The sequence below is a fragment of the Pholis gunnellus genome, assembly GCF_910591455.1.
Source record: "Pholis gunnellus genome assembly, chromosome: 16".
Taxonomy (NCBI): domain Eukaryota; kingdom Metazoa; phylum Chordata; class Actinopteri; order Perciformes; family Pholidae; genus Pholis; species Pholis gunnellus.
The window spans coordinates 12,484,262-12,505,503 of NC_136543.1; the positions used below are offsets into that span (position 1 = coordinate 12,484,262).

Genomic DNA, 21,242 nt, shown 5'->3' on the forward strand with positions numbered 1-21,242 from the left:
TGATATTAAATAAAGCTTAGAGTTTGGTACAATATCAGTGGAGACAGTAATGTTTGGAATTGTTAAAGGGATAGTTCGGGTCTTTTGAGGTGGGGTTTTATGAGGTACTTATCCGTAGTCAGTGTATTACTGCAGTAGACGCCGGCAGTCGGCACCACTCCAGTTTGGAGAAGCAGACCCGAGAACCGGCACAGCAGCAAAGCAAGGAACTGTTGTGGGAAGGGGATGTCAGCTAAATGTATTTTAGCCACCTAAAACAAAGGCCAACCTAAAAATAATCCATACCAGGTTTAAGTGTACGCTATATTTAGAAGAGCTGGTTTACCTTGCCTTGAAACAGCTATACAGTCTATGTTTCCCACGGGGAACTGAATCTTTCATCTATGCTTTCACCAAAGCCACCAGGCTCCACTGGAAAAAAAAACAAATTACAATTATTTTTTTTTCAATTGGGTCTGACGGCTTCAGTTCCCCATCGTAAACGGCTGATGGTCTCATGGCAGAATGAAGCAAAATATTCTAAATATAGCGACCATTTAAAGTGATATTGATTGTTTTAGGTGGGCCTTTCTTTTAGGTGGCTGAAACACGTTTTTCTCCAGTGGACAGCTGCGCATTGCTTTGCTCATGTGCGGTAACTCCTGTCTGCTTCTCCAAGTTGAGGGCGTGCCGACCGTCATCTATAATGCACTGACTATGGATAAGTCCCTCCTACAGCCGCACTTCAAACAACCTGAACTATCCCTTTAATGCAGCAAGATTTGGACAACCTCTCCTCATACGCAGCATAACACAGTGTGCTTGCTCTTTGCAGTATACTGTGCGTTTGGAAGAGGTTGTGTTTTAATGGGTGCACAGTGAAGCAGCCAATGTAACCAGATTGCTGTAAACAAAGGACTGGAGAAGGATCAGACTCAATGTGACCGACGCATCTCATTTCCAACACAGATTGGCTTGGGACATCCTTAATAACTGATCATAATTGGCTTGTTCTGACTACCTTGCTCTCTGGTAAAGGTCACTGAGTGCACGTGTGTGTGTGCCTCCATGAGGTGGCTGAATGTAGAAAATGGGGTCAGAACGGAGCGCAGAGGAAGGCCCGTGTGCTCTCTGGTCCCATCTCTTTACAGCGGAAACCTCTTTTTCACCATCAATAATTCATTCTCTGATTACACCAGAGATGAGGAGAGAGGAGGAGAACAGGAAAAAGAGAGTCCGTTAAAACACAATTACATATACAGAACAACTTCGGAGTGAAGAGTGATTTTCTGCTATCAAATTATGGTTTCTTTTTATGATTATAGCTCCTGAAGTGTTGCAACTGTCTTTATTTAGGCGAGAAAAAAATAAGCGTAAATATTTTCTTCTCGCTAGAGCGGGATTATATCTTGGTTGCGCTGGGAATAGTCACAGTGCTGCTGTGGTTTCAGTGTTCAGCCATATTGATGACACAGTTTAGAGTCACTTTGCTGACATTTCTGTCATGTTTTACGAGTATATTGGAATGCGTTTGCAGCGTATTTAGATGTGGGAGCAGTTGCTTTGTGGCTGTGCATGAGCACGACAGCAATGATCATTCCTTTTTAAATGTCAATACAGCCGATATCACAGCACAGCTGCTGTCATGAACCTGTATTTTTGTTGATTTCCGCTGTCGATGTCGTAATCAGGCAATAGTGATTCTGTCAGCAGCTCGGGAATGACTGCTGGTTAACATATTTGACTACTGATGAGCCAAGACCAAATCATATTCTCATTTTGTGAATGAGAGCAACTGTATTGTGAATTCAGCTGCATTAAAACGCAGTCTAAGACAATGTTCTCTCTCTCTCTCTCTCTCTCTCTCTCTCTCTCTTGGTCAGTTACAAATGGAATGTACGATTGAAATTAATTAAATGTCAATTGCCAATAATATAGGCATTTATACACATTTACATGTGGATTTCACGCCTCAGAAACAAGCTGCTCCAACAAATAAAGACCTGGTTTGTAAAGACGGCAGAGGGGAGGAAAGAGGAATTGCTACACCATCAGCTGCAGAGCATAGTGGTAACACGAGTATTATTTTAGTTTATTTTGACAAAATGAGAAGGAGGACAATAAACCACACACAACTACCACTTTAGTTTCAGTTATCTATCCGCCTACTGCAGGTTTTTAGCTTATCACAGATGTCAAACACAACGGACCAAAGAAAAATGAAGGATACAATGGCAGAGAAAGGGAGATAGACGGAGACAGACGCACAATAAAAACACTTGGACACAGACAGGTTTATCTTGGACAGGAAGTTGAACACAGGTTAACAGGAAGCAGCAAGGGACAGGGGGCTGTGGCTCTGATATAGTGTGTGTGTGTGTGTGTGCGTGTGGCTATTTTAGCAGATAAGAGTTTTCCTCGTAAACAAAATGCGTGGGAGTATGCTATCATGTTGAGTGTGTGTGTGTGTGTTATCCTCTGTTAGAGCATGGCACCGTGGGATAGTTGAGCTCACAGGAAGGGTTAACTCTGAGCCAAATGAAATACAACTCATTCTCCCTTCTCCAAGGAAAATAAACAGATCAGGCTGGCCGCCACTGGTGATAACCATCCTACTAGCAGCACCTTAGGGAGCACACACACACACACACACACAGACATGTTTTCTGTCACTTTGAGGACAAAGCCATTAGTTTATCCGTTGTCCTGCAGCTCTTTTGATGGAATCTGTTCTCTTTCTGTTTCATTTTTTCTGTCTTTCTTTCCCTTCGTGTCTTTAGGTTTTAGTGTCTGCTGCTGAAAAAGACATCACTGTTAGATAATCACATTTACACACTTCCTATCTACATCGGTCGGATGGTTAAAACGAGTCCCAACTATAGAGGGGAGGAGACAGATAGGCACCACACACACCCCCAGCATACACTCTTCCCACACACACACAAACACACACACACTCCCGCCCACTTATGCTACTAATCATACACACTCTCTCTTTCTCCGCCAGATCCTCTGACACGGAGCAGTCAGACTGAGAGAAAGAGAGAAGTGCAACAGACTGTAATAGATAAAAGGAATAAGAGATCAGGAAGAATTAGACAGACAGGATTACCATTATATCTCATTCTCCTCACATGGGCATAAAGGGGCAAAGGAAAAACTTGTTGCAAGTTTTTGGATTATGCCCAAACTGCTTTCGGTCTCCCTTGGAACAAAAACACTAAACTTTCTTGCCCTCCATCCCACAAACACTTGGTGAGCGCCTCCACCATGTCTTGGGACTGCGGGTTGAGATATGTGTTCATGCCACCTGTGTTGCAGCTGAGCGGGGTGTGTGCGCTGCGGGATGGCGGCGGCAGCGGTGGAGGAGGAGGAGGAGGAGGCGGCGGCGGGGGAGGAATGGGGACCGTGTGCGGCCGCGAGGAGCTGACCAGCCGGCTGGGGCTGGAGGCCGTTCAGCGTCTGGCCAAGGACGGCTGTCGGCTGCTGCAGAACCACAACTACCGGCTGCCTGACAGGAACCAGGCGGTGAGTAGGGAGTCATTAATATCAGACCGTTTTTTTTCCTCCAAAGGACTGATGTTGTTCTGCGAAGTCGTTGGTCAAGATGTGGCTATATGGGTAGCGTGAGCAGAGAGCAATGCGCGTCATCATGTGGTAAATGCCGTCATTACTGTCGTCACTTTTTAAGCACACAGACACCCTTCAGGTCCGAGTTACTCACGTGTTTCAGGGTCAGGGATCATGTGAGTAAATCTTGGATCAGTACCATCCTGATTTGTGTTGCCGTCAATCTAAAGGACGTACACACATGTATATCATGTCTGCTTACTTCTGTACTGTACTGTACTGCACTGACATGCACCCACACACACACGCAAACTGAAGATATCGTTGCATTCATATCACTTTAGATTAAATAACCACCGGCTCTCTAGCTCGTCTAATGTGGGTGTTAATAATGGCTTAGTGCAATGTGATCCCATACCCTTTTTACAGTCTGTAAAGTACGTCTGTGTTCACGTATGTGTGTGTGTGTGTGTGTGTGTGTGAGACAGTTGGCTGGTTAGAGCTTCTAATCATGTGTGGGAGCTTATGTGTGTGTGTGTTCATGCACTGCTGCCGCTGTGGCAGGCTGAGTCAGTGGGTGCACATAATGAGTGGGGTGTTAGAGAAGCGTTGTACTGTATAATCCTGCTCTACAGTGCACCTGAGGGCAGGAAATGAAGCGAAATGCAGTCAGATTTCCCCCTACATCCCGATGAAATCTACCACATGTGTATATATATATATATATATATATATATACAGTGTCTCATCAGCGTGGCGAGTTCGACTGAAACCCAGCCTTGGGGATTTTCCAGAGTGCATCTGATTCCACTTTCGTTGCTTGTATAGAAACATTTTACATTTTCTAACAGCTTTGCTTCTGTTTGAAACTACAGATAAATATTTATAGTGTTGTTAAAGCAGTAATGGGTTCAACTAGACTTCTCATCAAACACCACACACTGAGCCTTTTAATTTGTAAAACAATTTGCCTACTTTAATAATATATGTCGTGTAATTTCAAGGCCTCTCAAAATGATGTAAGTTACACAAGGATAGAAGTTATGGGGATAAGACTTTTCCTTTGTCAGAGTATTTGTATTATAATATTATTTTTCATTTAAGGCTCTTAAGTGAACTTACATTGATATTTACTGCTCAATCATTGTGGTTTGTGACTCAGATGATTGTCTTGATCAACATAAATATTTTGTGCCAAATTGCAGGAAATTGTGTGTGAAGTTATGAATGACAAATTGTAGTGTTTTGGGGTTTAAATATAGAAATGATTCAAAGAATACTGGGACAAGCTGATTCAAATGATTCAAAGGTGACATTGTTGTAGAGTGAGGAGTTTTCTTCAACTTTATTTTAAAGAGAGATTCTCAGGTCAGATTAAATCGATGCTTCTTATATATTTTTCTTATAGAAACAACATCAGCAGAGCTTACAGAAGTCGTGAAATTATCCAAAAATTCTCTTAAAAACAAATGTCTCTTAGATAAGATATAGGTGCACCTCCGCACAATAATACTAATTTGGCATTATATTATCAGAGGTAGGGGAAGGCAAATGAAAGTTATAGTATAAAAGTATATTTGCAAATATTTACAACATTAGAAAGTATGGAATAACATCGCCAGGTGCTCTGTGACGGCTCTACTGTGCGTCACTGCTTTGTAAACAAGGAAATCCTTATATGACATATAAGAGATACAGAAGATGCACTTCAAAAATATTCTTACCGCTTCATTCTCCTGATCTTATCTATTCATCATATTTAACACATCGTTAATGTTCGGCTGTCGTATAATTTATCAATCACGTTGCATTAAGCAGCACTTACATCCACAGAGGGGTGCCAGTGGTTACGATAAAGGTGTAAAAGGAAATGAATCAAGTGATTCTAGCAGGCGGATGGGCTCAATAAGAGGCTCCTATCTGATCCATAATAATATCTACGGGTGCGCATAGGAATGATGTTGTTCAGCAGAGGATGTGTGATTCTCATTTTAACATGCTCATTGTCCAGCTCGGGCAGCAACATGTGGCAGAAACCAAAACTAATCAACGAGCTCGATTCACCACAAAGACTCATCTCCTTTTACTGGGTTGTCATGGTTTCTTTTTCTTTTTTTTCCATGACAGACATGCTCTGACAAACTGGTGTGGGCTGTTTCCATAGTGATATAACTCCTGTGTCGGTACAGTGCATCGGGTGCATCTCTGCGTTCTCGTCTCTTCAGACTTGCATTCGTATTCCTTTGATTCAGCCATCAGAGTTTTCAAGAGGTCAACCCGCACATGGGATTATACAAGGTCACTGCATGACACACACACACACACACACACACACACACACACACACACACACACACACACACACACACACACACACACACACACACACACACACACACACACACACACAGGGAGGCTTGTCTGGTTGCTTGTGTTACTTTCTAATCGTTGTGGAGATTACTGCTGCTGACCGAAAAGCATTGTGTTTTCATATTCTTATCAATTATTTTCAGGAATCAGACCCCGAGCTATCACAACACAGATACGCCACGGTCACTATCACCACACACACACACACACACACACAGGAACACAAAGGGAACAGAGAGTGCTTCCTTTAGGCTTTCCGTGAGGCCCACCTTTCCTCTGTACAATACGTCATAGTGTGTGTGTGTGTGTGTGTGTGTGTGTGTGCGAGTGAGATGTGTATGCAGTTCATGACCCGTAAGAGGCACAGCAAGTGCATGTCCTGTCCTCTGGTCTCTATTTCCTCTCCCCAAACCTCTAGAGCATAAAGTCAGACCATTCAGAGAGAGAGAGAGAGAGAAAAGACAGTGAGGAGACAGTGAGGAGGGAAGGGTGTAGACGAGGTGGAAGTACAGATGGTTGAATTAAAGGAAGGGATGGGGAAGAACTGGAAGGAAAGGGACAGACACACCTGTTAGTTGAGAACAAGTGATGGCCTCAAGAACTGACAGTTATGGAGGTTTGTACATTAGCAGCACGACAGTTTTGTCGTACAGCAGTTTGGAAGTGGGTGTGGACATCCTGAAATTCTGTCTCTAGAGGTTAAGTCCACTCAACCTGTGCCCCATAGTTTTAAACCATTATAGGCTGTACCACATAATGGACAGTTTAATGTACTTGTTTTGTCTTTAAGCCAAAGCCTGACATACTACCATTGTTGGCTGAGGCTAAAGAAACTAATCAATCAGTTCTTGCAAGATTCTGCTTTTCTTAAAGATAATTAATTGACCCACCAGCTGATGGATATCGGCGCTTTTGGCTGAAACCCATTGGATTCAAACATCTCTCTCACACTGCTTTTGTATTTCAATGTATTTCTCACTTTCCCCAACACTCCTCCGTGTGTCTCACTTTCTGTCTCGGTCTCTTGCCTTTCATCTTGCTTTCTTTTCATCTTCTCTCTCTCTCTTTCTTTCTGTGTTGCATAACTTGCTGACCCCTCCTCTCAATGTCCAAGGGCCTTCTTTGTATATTTTGACTTTTCATGGCTTGCATTCTTTCTCAGGCTAAGTTAATGTTGATCCTAGGAGCTGCTGTTTGCCCTCAACCCTACTACAGAGTATTTGTGTGTGTGTATGTGATAATGCACATACAGTTTGCAGAGTGAGAATGTGTGTGTTTTACGTTTGTTTTGGTGCATTTTCTGGACAGCCTTTGATCTCCAGTGTGTGTATGTGCGTTGCCTTCCTCCGTTCTTGGCTCAAAGTTGTTTTTCTTGGCCTCTGAGTGAAAAGTGTTGAGTGTCAACAATTTGCTACTGTATCAGGAACACCACAACATTTTTATTATAGAGAGACAGGAAAGGTCAGAAGACATATAGGGAAGACTCGTGATAAAGGATCCGGGCTCATATTAAACCCTGGATGGTGTGTTCTAATGGCATGTCCCCTTTAGACCACTCTTATAATCTTGATGTCACATCTGGGCCACTGTGGGTGCGGTCTGGGTGCCAGCCCAAATTGTAAAATAATTGCTTGCAGTGTCAGATCGCTATACGTGAGCTGCCACTGCCTCATTTATCAGCTGTATGCATCTCTGTTTTTCTAATTCTTGAGGACATTTAATTTCAGCATGTTGCATTGTGAAAGGGCAATGATTCTTTGAAAGTACACTTTGTCCTCGGGTGGGTCCATTGTGAAGACCTGCTAGTCTTTTGTATTCTGTACATTATGTCGTGTATATTGCAGTGAAAATCAGAAAAGTGGTTTGTCTTAAGTTAATGAAAGCCATTTTAAAATGACTGCAATATGCAACTTCAAAGAAGCTCCTGTTTTCTTACCAAAGTTTAAGATGCTCCTAACAAGACGTTGTGCTGCGTTCAACACCTCCAGTTGTATTTTCTTCTATTGCTCAGCAAAGATAGAGGCTCTGCAGTAGTGGGCTTTTTAACCTATGAACTACCTGAAATCCCCGACAATGAATCATTAAAAAGTGTACAAATAATATTCTTTGTTGCAGTTGCTAGTGTTGCGTCATCATTATCCTTTAGCTTTAATGTAAACATGGACAGTTAACATGGAGCTAAAGCCGGACTTCATATATGTAGCCCAAAGTCACACGTTTACCTCAAAGGGCTATACAACTTGTAAAAACAAAAATACTGTCGATATGGAATTTGTTAAATAAACATGTACGAGCCCGAGTGGTTTGGCACAACTTCAATGAAGAAATACGTTTAAATCATATTGTATTTAATCAGATGAATGTTCATCGGAATGTGACACACACACACACACACACGCCTGAGGGACAGGATTCAGGGATCTGTATTATAGCACACACACACACACACATACACACACACACACACACACACACACACACACACACACAGCACTTTGGGCAAATTGTTGTCTGACCCAAGTAAGACCTCACCTGCTGTCTGTCAAGATCAGACAACTCCTTTCATCAGATGATCACAGATAAACAGAGCGTGCATGTGTGTGTTTGTGTGTCGCTTGTGCGTCGTGTCGGCCTGTCTATTGAATCTTTTTTGTGTGTTACAGAGGTACCAGTGACTGTCGTAGTGCTCAGTGTTAGGGCTCCATGATGTCCAAAATCACAAGCTTTAACAAGCTATGTAATGTAATTGTGGAACTGAAATGTTGATGCATGACTAGTCTTACGTTATGTATCTGCAGTGTGTTTATTAAAGGCAGACCCAGTGCGACAGACAGACAGACAGCCCTGCATAGAAAGCTCTCTGTGTCAGCTGTGATTGCTGCTCGATCCTCTCTGGCTGCGACAGAGACTGCAGCGAGCAGCTGGAGGAGAGACGTCGCGTCTTTATCTCTCCTCCTGCTCCTCATGTCTTCTGCCTTTGATCTCCTTCTCTCCTCTCCTTTTCCTCTCCTCTCCTCAGGCTGTTTCTCATTGTGCTCCTTTGTCCATCTGGAGCTCTGTTCTACTGTGTGTGTGTGTGTGTGTTTATGTGTGCAGTCACAGATCAAGTTGCTGTTCACTTTTGGAGCAGGGCATCATTTTGAGTGTCAGCCTCCATTCCTCGGTGGCCCCATTGTTATTTATTGCACAATAGCATTGCTTCTGAAGGCAGGAAATGCAATACTCGCCTGTGATGTTGGCAACAGAATCGGTGCCTACATGTGTGGAGTGGTGAGCGATTGGGTGTGTGCTGCATGTGTGTGCATGTAGGAGAAACTTTTCAATCTTCGGATACTGGATATTTGAGGCCCAGACAATATCAAAAATGATTTGCACATGCACTAACATGCACTAACATGCACCAAAAGCAAGCGTGGCCGGCCCGGCTATGTCAACCCATGCGTGAAAAGCTTGTGTAACAACACACGCAGAGGGAGAGCGACTTCATTCTCTGCTCAGATCGACTCCACTGTATCTTTACATAGACAACAGTTCTTTGCTGCTATATTCATTTTCAGAATCCTCTATATTGCACCTTCAAACTTGTCAATGCTGTTTGGGGTACAACAAGCATGTCTTTTGGGCATTTCGGGCATCATATACACAGGAACCAATACACATAAATAGGCCTGTAATAGCGGCCCCAGTCGCCTCTCCTTTGACGAGGGTTGACTAATGATGCATCGCGTTAATTGTATTGCTGAAAGTATCTACTGTTGGAAAAAACTCCCTTAAATCGCCTTCCAACAGTTTTGTCCTTGTCTCACTTTGTGGCATGTCTCTCTCTCTCTTTCTCTCTCTTTCTCCCTCAGGAGGCGGTGGGGAGGGTTTGTCTGAAGGAGAGAGGACGGGATGTGTTGGTGTTGCGGAGAGTGACATCATCAGTGACGTCGCCGTCGGACCGTCCCTCACCCACGTCGTCGGGGGGCGGATCCAGAGAGGAGGACTGCGACAAGAGGTCAGTACCTCCTCCTACATAATAAGAGCCCTCCGAACCAACAGTAGCAACAAAAACATAATCATAGTACTCCTCCCTCTTGTTTTCAGCTTTCATACTTTGTGATGTCAAGTTGCAACTACACACTCTTGCACGTACATGCAAAATATCAGCAGTGCTGTCGACACTGTGTGTGTCGACAGATAATGTATGCTTCAGCTACTGGCACAGAGCAGGAAGAAGAGAATGGCTTTTTTGTTTTCAGCTGAAAGGGAAACAAAGATGACACCCAGACTGGTTTACTTCCTTCCACAAATCAGTGTGTGCATTTAGGACCATTTGTGTGTGTTTGTGCGAAAGATTTTCCTCAAAGTACATTTCTTTGTGTGGTGTCTGTGTTTGTGTGTGTTATTTGGGGCAGTCTGTGCCAAGACCTAAGGCACAATGCAGGGAGTGTCAGTGACAGGCAGGTTAAGTGGGTGTGTGTGTGTGTGTGTGTGTATGTCTGCGTGTATACAGTGTTCAGCATCTTCAGTAGCAATCAGTCCCCTCCGAATGCTACAAGCTGAGGGAGGGTTTTAATCTCCGGAGCTCTTAGCTGATAGGGGCAGACTGGAAGGCAGTTTACCCCACAAGAGAGCACCCTCCTGGGTATGCAGGGCTTAGATGAGGGCGGATCATCTGGAAGTGTTTAGATATGAAGATGTCTACCGATCTAGCCACGCTTGCAGAGGCAGAGGAGGACATACATGATGAAGACGAGGAGTATGATGATGATGACGTGGATAGCAACGATGATGAAGATGGTAGCAGTTTAGAAATCTGTACATTTGACGTTCCCCATTTTCGCTACATCGATGACGACGATGCGGAGGAAGGGAGGGAGGGAGGATGGAGGAGTGGAAGTGGTCGTTCTTGGTTCTCTAGTGAGGAAGATTGTTGCAACTCTTCCTCCTACAGGTATGTGGTGGTGTCGGGGACACCGCTCAAGATCTTGGAGCATCTGCTGAGTGACCTGCGGTTGGACGACCAAAGAGGGGCGCAAGAGAGCAGGGAGAGCGGTGAGTTTGTCAACACACGTGTGAACACATGTGTACACATGTATAAGAGGGCGACTGTACGAACAATGTGTGTGTATCTCCATAAAAAGATAGGAACATATAGAAAATATAATAGTAAAACAATAGTTAGTGGAAAGTTTGGTCATATAAATAAAGAAACTGTGGTATTTTGGTCTAAAGGTTTGTTTAAAACAAAAGAACTCCCCGCCCTCTCATTCATGGAATTTCATTTTCATTGCCACACAACAAGTTTCAACACAGCCCAGCCTGGACTTTTCTCCATCTCTTTCATTTTCCACACGGTGGGTTCAAACCTGGGAGGTATGCACTTCCCCTTGATCATGTTGTCTGTGTGTGTGTGTGTGTGTGTGTGCATTCATTCAGCCAAGTCATTGCCTATAAATCTGTAAATATGAGGAACATTCAAGAGGTTAAATGCTCTAATGAGTTTGTGAAGCGATTCCCTCGAGGGGCTGGAGGCATTTCTGCTGCAAACAATTTCAGTGGGCTGTTTAACTGTCATACGTCATTTTCACAATCAGTCCACCTTATAGCTGCTGGGTTCTTTGACAGTGCAGCACTTGTCTGGAAACGTTTTGCCGTTTGTTTTTTAGCAGCGAGTTAGCACCTTAAAGTAAGGCTTCAACTAATTTATTTTCTGTTTTATAAATGTTTATCATTTTTTACACAGTATAAGTTAATCACAAAAAACGCATTTATGGCCACAGTGATAATTTCCCACAAATGTCTATTAGGATTAAATAATGAAGTGATGACATTTTTGGACAGACAAGGATGTAAACTGCAACTTGACAGGCTGTTGGAGGCGTACAACCCTACAACTGATTGTTAATCAGCTAATTGTTTTGGGATTATTTGATTGTAATAGTGATGTGAGTTGGTTTAGGTTTTTGTCCTTTTCATGCTGTTAAAGTAAAATAATCATTCCTGCTCAGGTAAAAAGAAAAACATACAACTGATTTCTTGCATTAGTCAATGAATCTTGACATCTTTGTCCCCTGGATCATCAAAATGAACCATCACCATGGAGCCCATGTCCAGTAAAGTAACACCTTTATCACACAGAGACATCTGGGTCCCAACCTGTATTTTATACAAACCTGCTCTCACCATTTTAAGACAAGGCGTCTTTATGTATCAACTCCTCAGCACCACCAGTTCCCAGCAGTCCACAGGGAGCCATCTCACTGAATTGCAGGAAGCAAAGGAAGAAAGAGGGAGGGAGGGAGAGAGAGGGAGGGGGAGAGAGAGAGAGAGAGAGAACTGAAATGGTCTTTGTGGTGGAGAACCGCCTGATATTTATTCACCGCACTTTTCATTTTTTTTCTAAGGAGGCAGAAGCAGGGATGTAGATCAAGAGTGTATGTGCATGTTTGGCTGTCTTTGTCTCTGTATCTGTGTGTCAATCTTTTGGTATATGTGCACTGAATAAGCATGAGGGTGCTTATTCACGCTGTGTGTGTGTGTGTGTGTGTGTGTGTGTGTGTGTGTGTGTGTGTGTGTGTGTGTGTGTGTGTGTGTGTGTGTGTGTGTGTGTGTGTGTGTGTGTGTGTGTGTAGGCCCTCTGGGGTGGTGCTGAGCATCAGTGTGCCGTTTTAGTGGGCTTAGCTGTGCAGCATGTTGAACAGGCTCGAACATGCTTCCACACAGAGAGAGAGAGAGCGTGAGAGTGATTACCCCAACCACTCCTCCCCATTTACACATAAAAAACACACGCACACAACAAAAAACACAGCAGCAGATGACCGCGATGAGTTCAGCACACACACATTTTCTCTCTTTTTCCTTTCTCTCTCACAAGAGATAAAGACCCCAAGGTCAGAACTGAATGAGTTATTCATCAGGGTGCTGTGTGTGTGTGTGTGTGTGTGTGTGTGTGTGTGTACTGCATGTGTTTGACTTTGTGCGTGCCAGCGGGCAAACGCAGAGGGCATATGTTGAAGATAAAAATGGATATTTATCATCATAGAGAGCTGAGAGAGTGCGAGTGTAGGAGAGTAGTAGAGGGAGGAAAATGTAACCGCCGAGAAGGAGCAAATGGAAAAATGGGGACGTAGGGGGGGGGGGGGGGGTGTACGAGGAGAGTTTGATGGAGAGAGAGAGAGAGAGAGAGAGAGATGTCAGAAAAAGAGACTGATAGCCGGTCAACAAGGAGCTCTACAGAAAGTGAGTCAAAAGGGTTGACTCAGTCAGGCCTGCCTGAAAAATGTTCTTGAAAAAAGTTGATTTTTAAATTTTATTTCTAAAGAAAAGACAGTTGATCAAATATTAAAGCCGCAGCCTTCGTTCAGTCTTCTATAATTGATTTCTTAGCTCTCTGCCCGGCAGAGCCATATTTGGGTCACAAATTTGCCCAGAGAAAGAGTTTGACACCACACACACACACACACACACACGCACACACACACATACACACACACACACACACACACACACACACACACACACACACACACACACACATACACATGCACACACACATGCACACACATCACAGCTACCTCACACCAACAATGGCTCATTACCCGTCTGCCACAAGGGCTGTTTATATTCGGTTCTTACTCATTGAACACCTGCTGAGTCTCTCTTGCGCACACACACACACACACACACACACACACACACACACACACACACACACACACACACTTGCCATCTTGCACATTTGCTTGCTCTACACTGATGAATTTGTGTAGTTTTTGAAGTTGTTGGGAAATTGAGAAATGATTGCTTTGCTTCTTTCTAAAGTATATTTCTAATATATATCTATATAACTATAAAAAAACTCTTGATAGTCTTCTTCATCATGACTGTGTGGGTGTAGATGGAAAACATTAAGTGTTTGGCACAATAACTAAATAATATTTAACCTCTTCAATTCCAAACTCATGCTGTGCAACCTAATTTTGGTGAAACCCACTGAACCTTATTTTGACTTTAGTGGAGATCCTAAAGTCTGCAAAGATACTAAATATGTCAGACTGAGTTTTCAGGAAATATGTATGAAATTATGCACAATACGTTTTACTTGATGGAGTGGTGTCGCCATAAAATACACATCATCTTTTTAGGTTGATATGGCGAATGTGTTTGCAATGATTTGCATATGTCCACATCCAACAGACACAGAGCAGCATTAGTATTATCCTGAGTGATGAATATAAGTCCAATTTTCTTTTAGCTCCGATTATTTTTGTTTCTACCAACTCCTGAGGGAAATATCTGGCTCTTTAGCTGCTAAATGCTCCACTGTGTTCACCAGCTGTCAGCTAACTGTGTCCATCAGCAGCCCCGTTCAAATTAAACATTGTTATTTGATCCATTGTTGATCCATTATTTATTGTCACTGCTTCAAATTTGTAATGTGGCAGACACATAGAGGACACATTGATTAGTCTACATTCATCCACGTAGACTGAAGGAATCAGAGGTGAAGAGAGGGACAAAGGGAGAAACTAAAACATACTTTTGTGTGTGTTTTCACATTCTGATTCTGCAAGGCCTTGGAAGTGACTGATGGTGTGTTTCCTTTGTTTCAGAAACACTGCTGGATGACTTCCTGTTGACCTACCTGGTGTTCATGTCCACCAATGACCTCTGTCAGGCTCTGCTTGGACAATATCCTTACTGGCAAACACACACACACACACACACACAAATCCTTTCAGACTGCTCCACACTGTTCTTCGTTGTCTCCTTGACCGCTCTCACCTATAGCAGCGCCCGCTGCAGGGGCCAGGAGGAGGGCAAAGACGCCCTCTTCAGGAAGCGTAAAGTGCTGCAGCTGGTCTCCCACTGGAGCCGGCTCTACAAGGACTTCCTGAAGGAAGAGGAGCACGTCAGGAGCTTCATGAAGGTACGGCACTGCTCGCCTTCTCCACCGCATCCGTTTGCTTTCTTTTCACTCTGTCTCTTGTATTTAACCAATATAATGAGTTTGATCCTGTGGTGGCCTTTCACACTCAAGAACATCTTCATGTGTTCTCTGTGTCTCTCGTTCTCGTGTGGGGTTGTCTTTCTGACGACAGGACATCAAGCATTTTGTGGAGAGAGACGAAGAGCTGAAGAGTGTGCGCGTGTTTTTGTCTGATCCTTTTTGTTTGGCTGCATCGCCTGTGAAATGTGTTTCAGCTTTCTCCCACAGGAGAACCGAGTTGATGTTTTTTGTTTTTATTTCATCCTTCTGACGAAACAAACTAATAAGACAGAAACAGAATACAGGCACCTTCATAGTGTGTCATATGAGGAAAAGGGGCTATAATCATAATATATAGATACAAGATAACCAGGAGAATGATTCACATATCTAACAGCAAGTAACTAATTTGCAAAAAGTTCATTATTCCACCATTAATTGTATGAAATACATTATCTATCTACACAGTACGTCATGGGCATTGAAAACACACACGCGCAGGTTATTAATGTCATTTTATTATGAGAGAGAGAGAGAGAGAGAGAGAGAGGGAGAGAGAGAGAAGCCGCACAGAAGGAGAAACTGAAAGATGGGGACGTAGAAATACAAATGCAGTTTGTATCAGCTGTGTTCCTGCTGTATTTTCACATGTTTGGCTGAATTGGATTTTTGAATCCCTGTGACAACTGTGACACTGAAAGAGAAACACACACACACACACACACACAGACACGCACACAACACCATCACACGTGTACTCTCCCACAACAAGCGCTCACACTCACCGATCACTTGTCCCTCCGTAACCTGGCGGCGCCGGCTACGTCGCTCGGTGCCGGGTTGCCACGGAAACCAAAGTGCAAGAGTTGGCATGGGTATAATAATCTCATGTGGGGTGCGTAACCCAGGTGATAGTTGCCTAGTAACAGAGGAATGAGAGGGGAATTGGGATGGGAGGCTACGGTGGGTCAATGACAGCGATAAGCAGGTGTTTGGAGGTGTGTGTGTGTGTGTGTGTGTGTGTGTGTGTGTGTGTGTGTGTGTGTGTGTGGATGCTTGCAAGTTCTCACTGTCACTGCCTCCTGGGCTTTCATGCTGCTTACTTATTCTCTGCCCTGCACACACAGACACACTGCGTGCCTCGTCACCCATTTAAGTACACGGTAGAGCTTTTGTCTGATGTCACCAACCTACGCAGCATCATTTACTCTTGATGGTATTCAGTAAATGAGCTGCACAGACTGGGGTGTTAACGCCATGCTATTTTGTTGTATTTCACACTTTATCTCTGCCTCGTTGTCCTCCTTGTCCTTGATTCAGTAACAGCCGTGTTACCGTGGGCACTATATGAAATTCATTAGGACTGGTAGGGTTAGAAGGTTGCTCCACCTAAATTACAAACAAACACATTTTCCTTATTCTTTTCCGTTATCAGTGCATATTTTAAAATTTGCCAACCGCCTTTGAGATTTATTCTTCCACTACTAATTAAGATGAAAGGAATTAAATGTACTATGCTCAAAGCAGTGAAAAGCGATTTGGGTAAACTAACCCTCAAAAGAATTGACTTGCCTTTCTTTTAGCCATTAATAATTATAATATGATAAAAATGTTTGCGACATCCTACAGCTGTGTTGTAACAGGCAGATAGTCAGTCTGATATGGAGCCAGTGTACAATGATGTTTAGAGACTGAACCTTTGGAGAACATCCAAAGACAAAAGTGTTTCAATGCTATTTCCTTCTGCCAGTTAGCAGCCTTCCTGATGGATCAAACTAACATATTTCACCATCAAACCCCCCAAAAAGTGTCGACATGATTGTTTTCCTCTCCCTCTCTCTGTCAGACCTTGTACAGGTGTGTTTTGGAAGACCTGTATGAGTTCCCCACACTGGAGAAAGACCTGAAGGAGTTCCAGAAACTTCTGCGTCGCAGACAGTAAGTGTGTTTGTCTCTGCACGAGTACTTTGTTCTCTGTATTGAATACGACTGCCTGTCACTGTGTGTGTGTGTGTGTGTGTTTTTGATTTTCCATGCCTACCTGCATCCCTCCTCACCGTTGTGCTTATTTCTGTCTTGTAGCACCGTCGATGACTGTCCTCCAAGCCTAAAGGTAAGCCAGAGAGGAGGGGTTGAGGTGGATTAGAGGGAATATTTACTACATCCATGCTGCTTGACTCTGCCAGCTACATTTTACTGATACAACCTATTATTTAATTGTTCATTATTTCGGCCCTATTTCAGACACTTGAGCCCTGTACTGTAATGATTCATCGCTATACTCAGTGAAGTATAATTGCAGTATTATACATCTCCGTGTGTCTTCTGCTCTCTGTCAGAGTAAACAAATGTATCAGCAGTCGAGTTTGAAGGAAAACTCTTTGCAACTCAGAAGTCCGGCGACTGACACTAGAGAGGGTGAGTAACAGACACACACTCGTACACAAACACAAAACACACTGCCCGTGACTGTTCACAATTATGCATAATGTCAGACTGTGAGTTTTAATTTCATTGTGCACATGCACATTGCTTAAATACAGTGTGTTTTCTTGTTTTTTTGCTTCAGTACTTGACAAAAATGAACTTTACAGTATTTCAGTGTCTCTGTTTTAGCCTTTTACAGTGTTTACAGTATATGAACAGTACATTCACTGATCTATGACCATTTTCTACATATCTTTCAGTCATTTGTTGCGTGCATGTGAGCGCTGACTCCTACCTGAGTGTCCACGCACACCCCTCACTGGAGGCCCACGAGCTGCTAAGAATTGTGGCTCTGAAGGTGGACAGAGCAGAAGAAGACATGGTGCTTGCCGTGGCGACGCACACTGGAGGTACACACACAAACACGCAAAGAAATGCATGAAATAGTTTTGGTCGGTTTGGTCAAGTTTGCATTCATACCTTGGAGTGGCAGAAACTGCATCTTTTTAGCCCTGTCTATTAAAACCATTTCTACATGACCTTTTAGTTATTTCAACCATTGCAATTAGCTATTTCTATTAACCATTTATCCAATACTTTTAACTATTTCAACCGTTATTAAGTTACTTTTACTTGGAATTAACTATTTGTTCATTACTTTTAGCTATCTAGTTTAATCATGTATCCACTACTTGGCTTTCTTTTATTAGTTGAGCTACAATCCTTCCACATGCTCCTTGGCAACTGCAAAAGTACACCCTGGGGTGCGAGTACCCCGTGTTGGGAGTCACTGTCCTACACTCTAAATTGTTATCATCATCTCTCCTCTGCAGAGCGGAGGGTGTTACAGCCCAGTGACTGTGCGTATTCAGAGTCTATGACCCCACAGGGAAAGCTTGTGGCCTGTCGCAGGGATCTCACTGAGATTCTGGTATGTAAATACTCTGTTGTTTATGTTTTTGTCTTTCTGCAACACATCCATTTTTCATGAGCATTCATAGAGCCTAAAGATGCAGATTGCAGGTTTAAAGCAAACCACGACCTCTCAAATATGTGATTATTTGGGCATTTGCTGCCTCTGATATTGTCTTCTTCTGGCTAAGTCAGGCATGAACATGAATATTCTAAATCCCCAACTGACATATTTTCACAGTGTTGCGATGAGTCATGCATTATAAGCAAGCTGGAAAGACTTAGGCCAGGTGATTGTTATTAACTCTGATTCAATAGGAGAGAAAAGGTGTGAGCCACAATTATTTTGTTGTTACCCAACCGTGACAGCAGGATTGGAAAGTGCTGTATCAGGGCAAAGTGTTGTTTTGTAATGGCATGGTTTTTCACAGTGGAGCTTCAGCTGTTTATACTTAAATAGTTTTTGCAGTATTTGGCATTTTAGGAACTGCAGTTCAAGGGATTTAGTTCTTTTTGGGGGATAGGTGTATATATATAAACCAGTAGATGCTCTACATTTGAACTATTTACTGTCCCGCTGGTCGGCAATACATAGTTTGGTTCAGCTTATTGTTTGCTGAGTTATTGGTCTATTGTCAGGCTCACAAATGCTGATTTTTAGTTACTGTGACCTGTAACCAAGCGCTGTAAAGAACAATTGTGCTGGAGGAATCACCGCTCCCTTCTCAGCTTTCAGTGCTGCTTGTATACAGGCAGGAGGCACTTGCTCTAATGGCTCTGTGCTATATTGTTTCTTTCCCCTACAGGCTCATTGTCCTGTAAGTTATTATGAAGGGGACATACTGTTGCTGTTGCTTATTTAGAGATAGCCCTATTCCTGTAAATAGACAGCCCCTGTGTGTGTGTGTGTGTGTGTGTGTGTGTGTGTGTTTGTGTGTGTGTACTGTATGTACTGTATTTTTGTGTCTTTCTATGTGCTAGCTTAACTTTCCTTTGTGTGTGCAGCCTCCTTTAACGGACAGTGCTGAGCTAAGCAGGAGGCCGGTGCGACTTCTAGGTATTAACACCTGGGATGTGGCAGCTGCTCTCACACACCTGGACTGGAGCCTCTTCAAATCCATCCACGAGGTATATATACACACACTCACACACACTCAAATATATGCATGTGGTGTGTGCACATCATTTATAGTTAATTCATAGTCATGGCAGAGTTTGCTGGAACATAAGCATTAAAGATGCAAATGCTTTGCATAACTTGCTGGATCATGAGTACAGAAAGTCTTCTTGCAGCTCAGCGGCTGAATATGTTTTGTGAAAATGCTGAAGCAGAGCACAGATGAAGAGACACAGGCTGCATCTTACACTGTTATGTGGATGTTACAGTATAGAAGTCTAGGCAATGTTTTTCCATTCTCAAATGCTTCTTTTCTTTGTTTCTTATGATTGTAAATTGATTATTTTGGGGAGTCTTTGACTATTGGTCGGACAAGATGTCACCTTGTGCTCTGAAAATGGGACCAGATGTTTTTTGGGCATTCCTCGATGTCGTTCACTGACACTCTCCCTCCACATGCAGCAAGAGCTCGCTTACTACACCCTCAGCCGTGTTCCTGGTACCGGCCACACGGCGGCACTCTCAGTGCTGCTCCAGCGCTGTAACGAGGTCCAGCAGTGGGTCATGTCCGAGGTGCTCATGTGTGTGTCGCTCAACAAGAGAGTACAGCTGCTCAAGAAGTTCATCAAGATCGCAGCTCAGTAAGGCCACACAGATACACACTCTCAGAAATATACACAGATAAAAGAGCATGTATCAAACACATTAAGATTTCTATGAACTGTGATGTATTTGTTTTAATTCTTTAACTATTTTTGTGTGTCTGTAGTTGTAAAGCCCAAAGAAATTTGAATTCTGCATTTGCCATCATCATGGGTTTAAACACAGCATCTGTCAGCCGACTCAACCAAACCTGGGAGGTAAGAGTTTGTGTTGCTGCGTTTAGTGTATTTATTTATATTTATTTATATATATATATATATACACAAGTGTTTAAAACTGGATCCTGACCAAACGCCTTCCTTTCAGAAATGTCCGGGGAAGTTCAAGAAGCTTTTCTCAGAGTTGGAGCTCATCACGGTGAGACTTTCATCGACAGAGATGGAAATAAATGCAAAGCTAGAAATACATTCCTCTTTTTTTTTTTTATTTGATAATCTCTTCTCCTTTTCCAATGCTCTCCTTTCACTCTGTTTTCTCTCTTCGGTCGTCTTCCCCTCATCTTTCTTCAGGATCCATCTCTGAACCACAAAGCCTATCGGGAAGCCTTCAAGAAGATGAAGCCTCCCAAGATCCCTTTCATGCCTCTTCTCCTGAAAGGTATTATCTCTAACCCCTCCACACACACACACACACACACACACACACACACACACACACACACACACACACACACACACACACACACACACACACACACACACACACACACACACACACACACACACACACACACACACACACACACTTAATTGCTTTTGTTGAAAGAACCAATGATAAAACACTTGTCCTCTGCTCTTAGATATCACATTCATCCACGAGGGAAATAAGACCTTCCACGACAACCTGGTCAACTTTGAGAAGCTGGTAAGTTGAGTCAGTGTTTGAGTGTCGCACAGACAAGGCCACATATTAAAAGGATTAAAAAGGATTTTTGAAATTATAACGAGTGAAGCGATTGTTGAAATTGTCTTTAAAGACATCACCTTGAATTTTGAGAAACTGGGATGGACTTCATTATGTTTAGACAGTTTACAGACCAAGCGATTAATCGAGAAAATAATCCTTACAGCCATTATAATAAGTGCTATGGTGCAGTAAATATTAGATTGTGACTGTTTGGTATTGCACTGATGCAACATGTTTTCTCCTAATCCGACAGCATATGATCGCAGACACAGTGAGAATGATTCGCCACTGCCAAAGCGACCAGCCGGGTGAGTCTTCTCCCTT

At 43.1% G+C, this 21,242-nt stretch overlaps 1 protein-coding gene across 1 annotated transcript in view; it reads left to right on the top strand.

Moving 5' to 3' along the window:
• Positions 1 to 21,242, top strand: part of rapgef5a (Rap guanine nucleotide exchange factor (GEF) 5a) — a gene marked incomplete at its 5' end in the record, with an annotated part of 42,574 nt that overhangs the window by 17,506 nt on the left and 3,826 nt on the right. The window contains 16 exons of the mRNA XM_079176276.1: positions 3,301 to 3,507; positions 9,771 to 9,916; positions 10,856 to 10,956; positions 14,517 to 14,833; positions 16,740 to 16,831; positions 16,976 to 17,006; positions 17,233 to 17,311; positions 17,581 to 17,730; positions 18,154 to 18,251; positions 19,238 to 19,360; positions 19,812 to 19,990; positions 20,119 to 20,209; positions 20,319 to 20,369; positions 20,522 to 20,609; positions 20,812 to 20,876; positions 21,172 to 21,226. Coding sequence (XP_079032402.1) covers positions 3,301 to 3,507; positions 9,771 to 9,916; positions 10,856 to 10,956; positions 14,517 to 14,833; positions 16,740 to 16,831; positions 16,976 to 17,006; positions 17,233 to 17,311; positions 17,581 to 17,730; positions 18,154 to 18,251; positions 19,238 to 19,360; positions 19,812 to 19,990; positions 20,119 to 20,209; positions 20,319 to 20,369; positions 20,522 to 20,609; positions 20,812 to 20,876; positions 21,172 to 21,226 — 1,873 coding nt within the window. The remainder of the gene's footprint in view (positions 1 to 3,300; positions 3,508 to 9,770; positions 9,917 to 10,855; positions 10,957 to 14,516; positions 14,834 to 16,739; positions 16,832 to 16,975; positions 17,007 to 17,232; positions 17,312 to 17,580; positions 17,731 to 18,153; positions 18,252 to 19,237; positions 19,361 to 19,811; positions 19,991 to 20,118; positions 20,210 to 20,318; positions 20,370 to 20,521; positions 20,610 to 20,811; positions 20,877 to 21,171; positions 21,227 to 21,242) is intronic.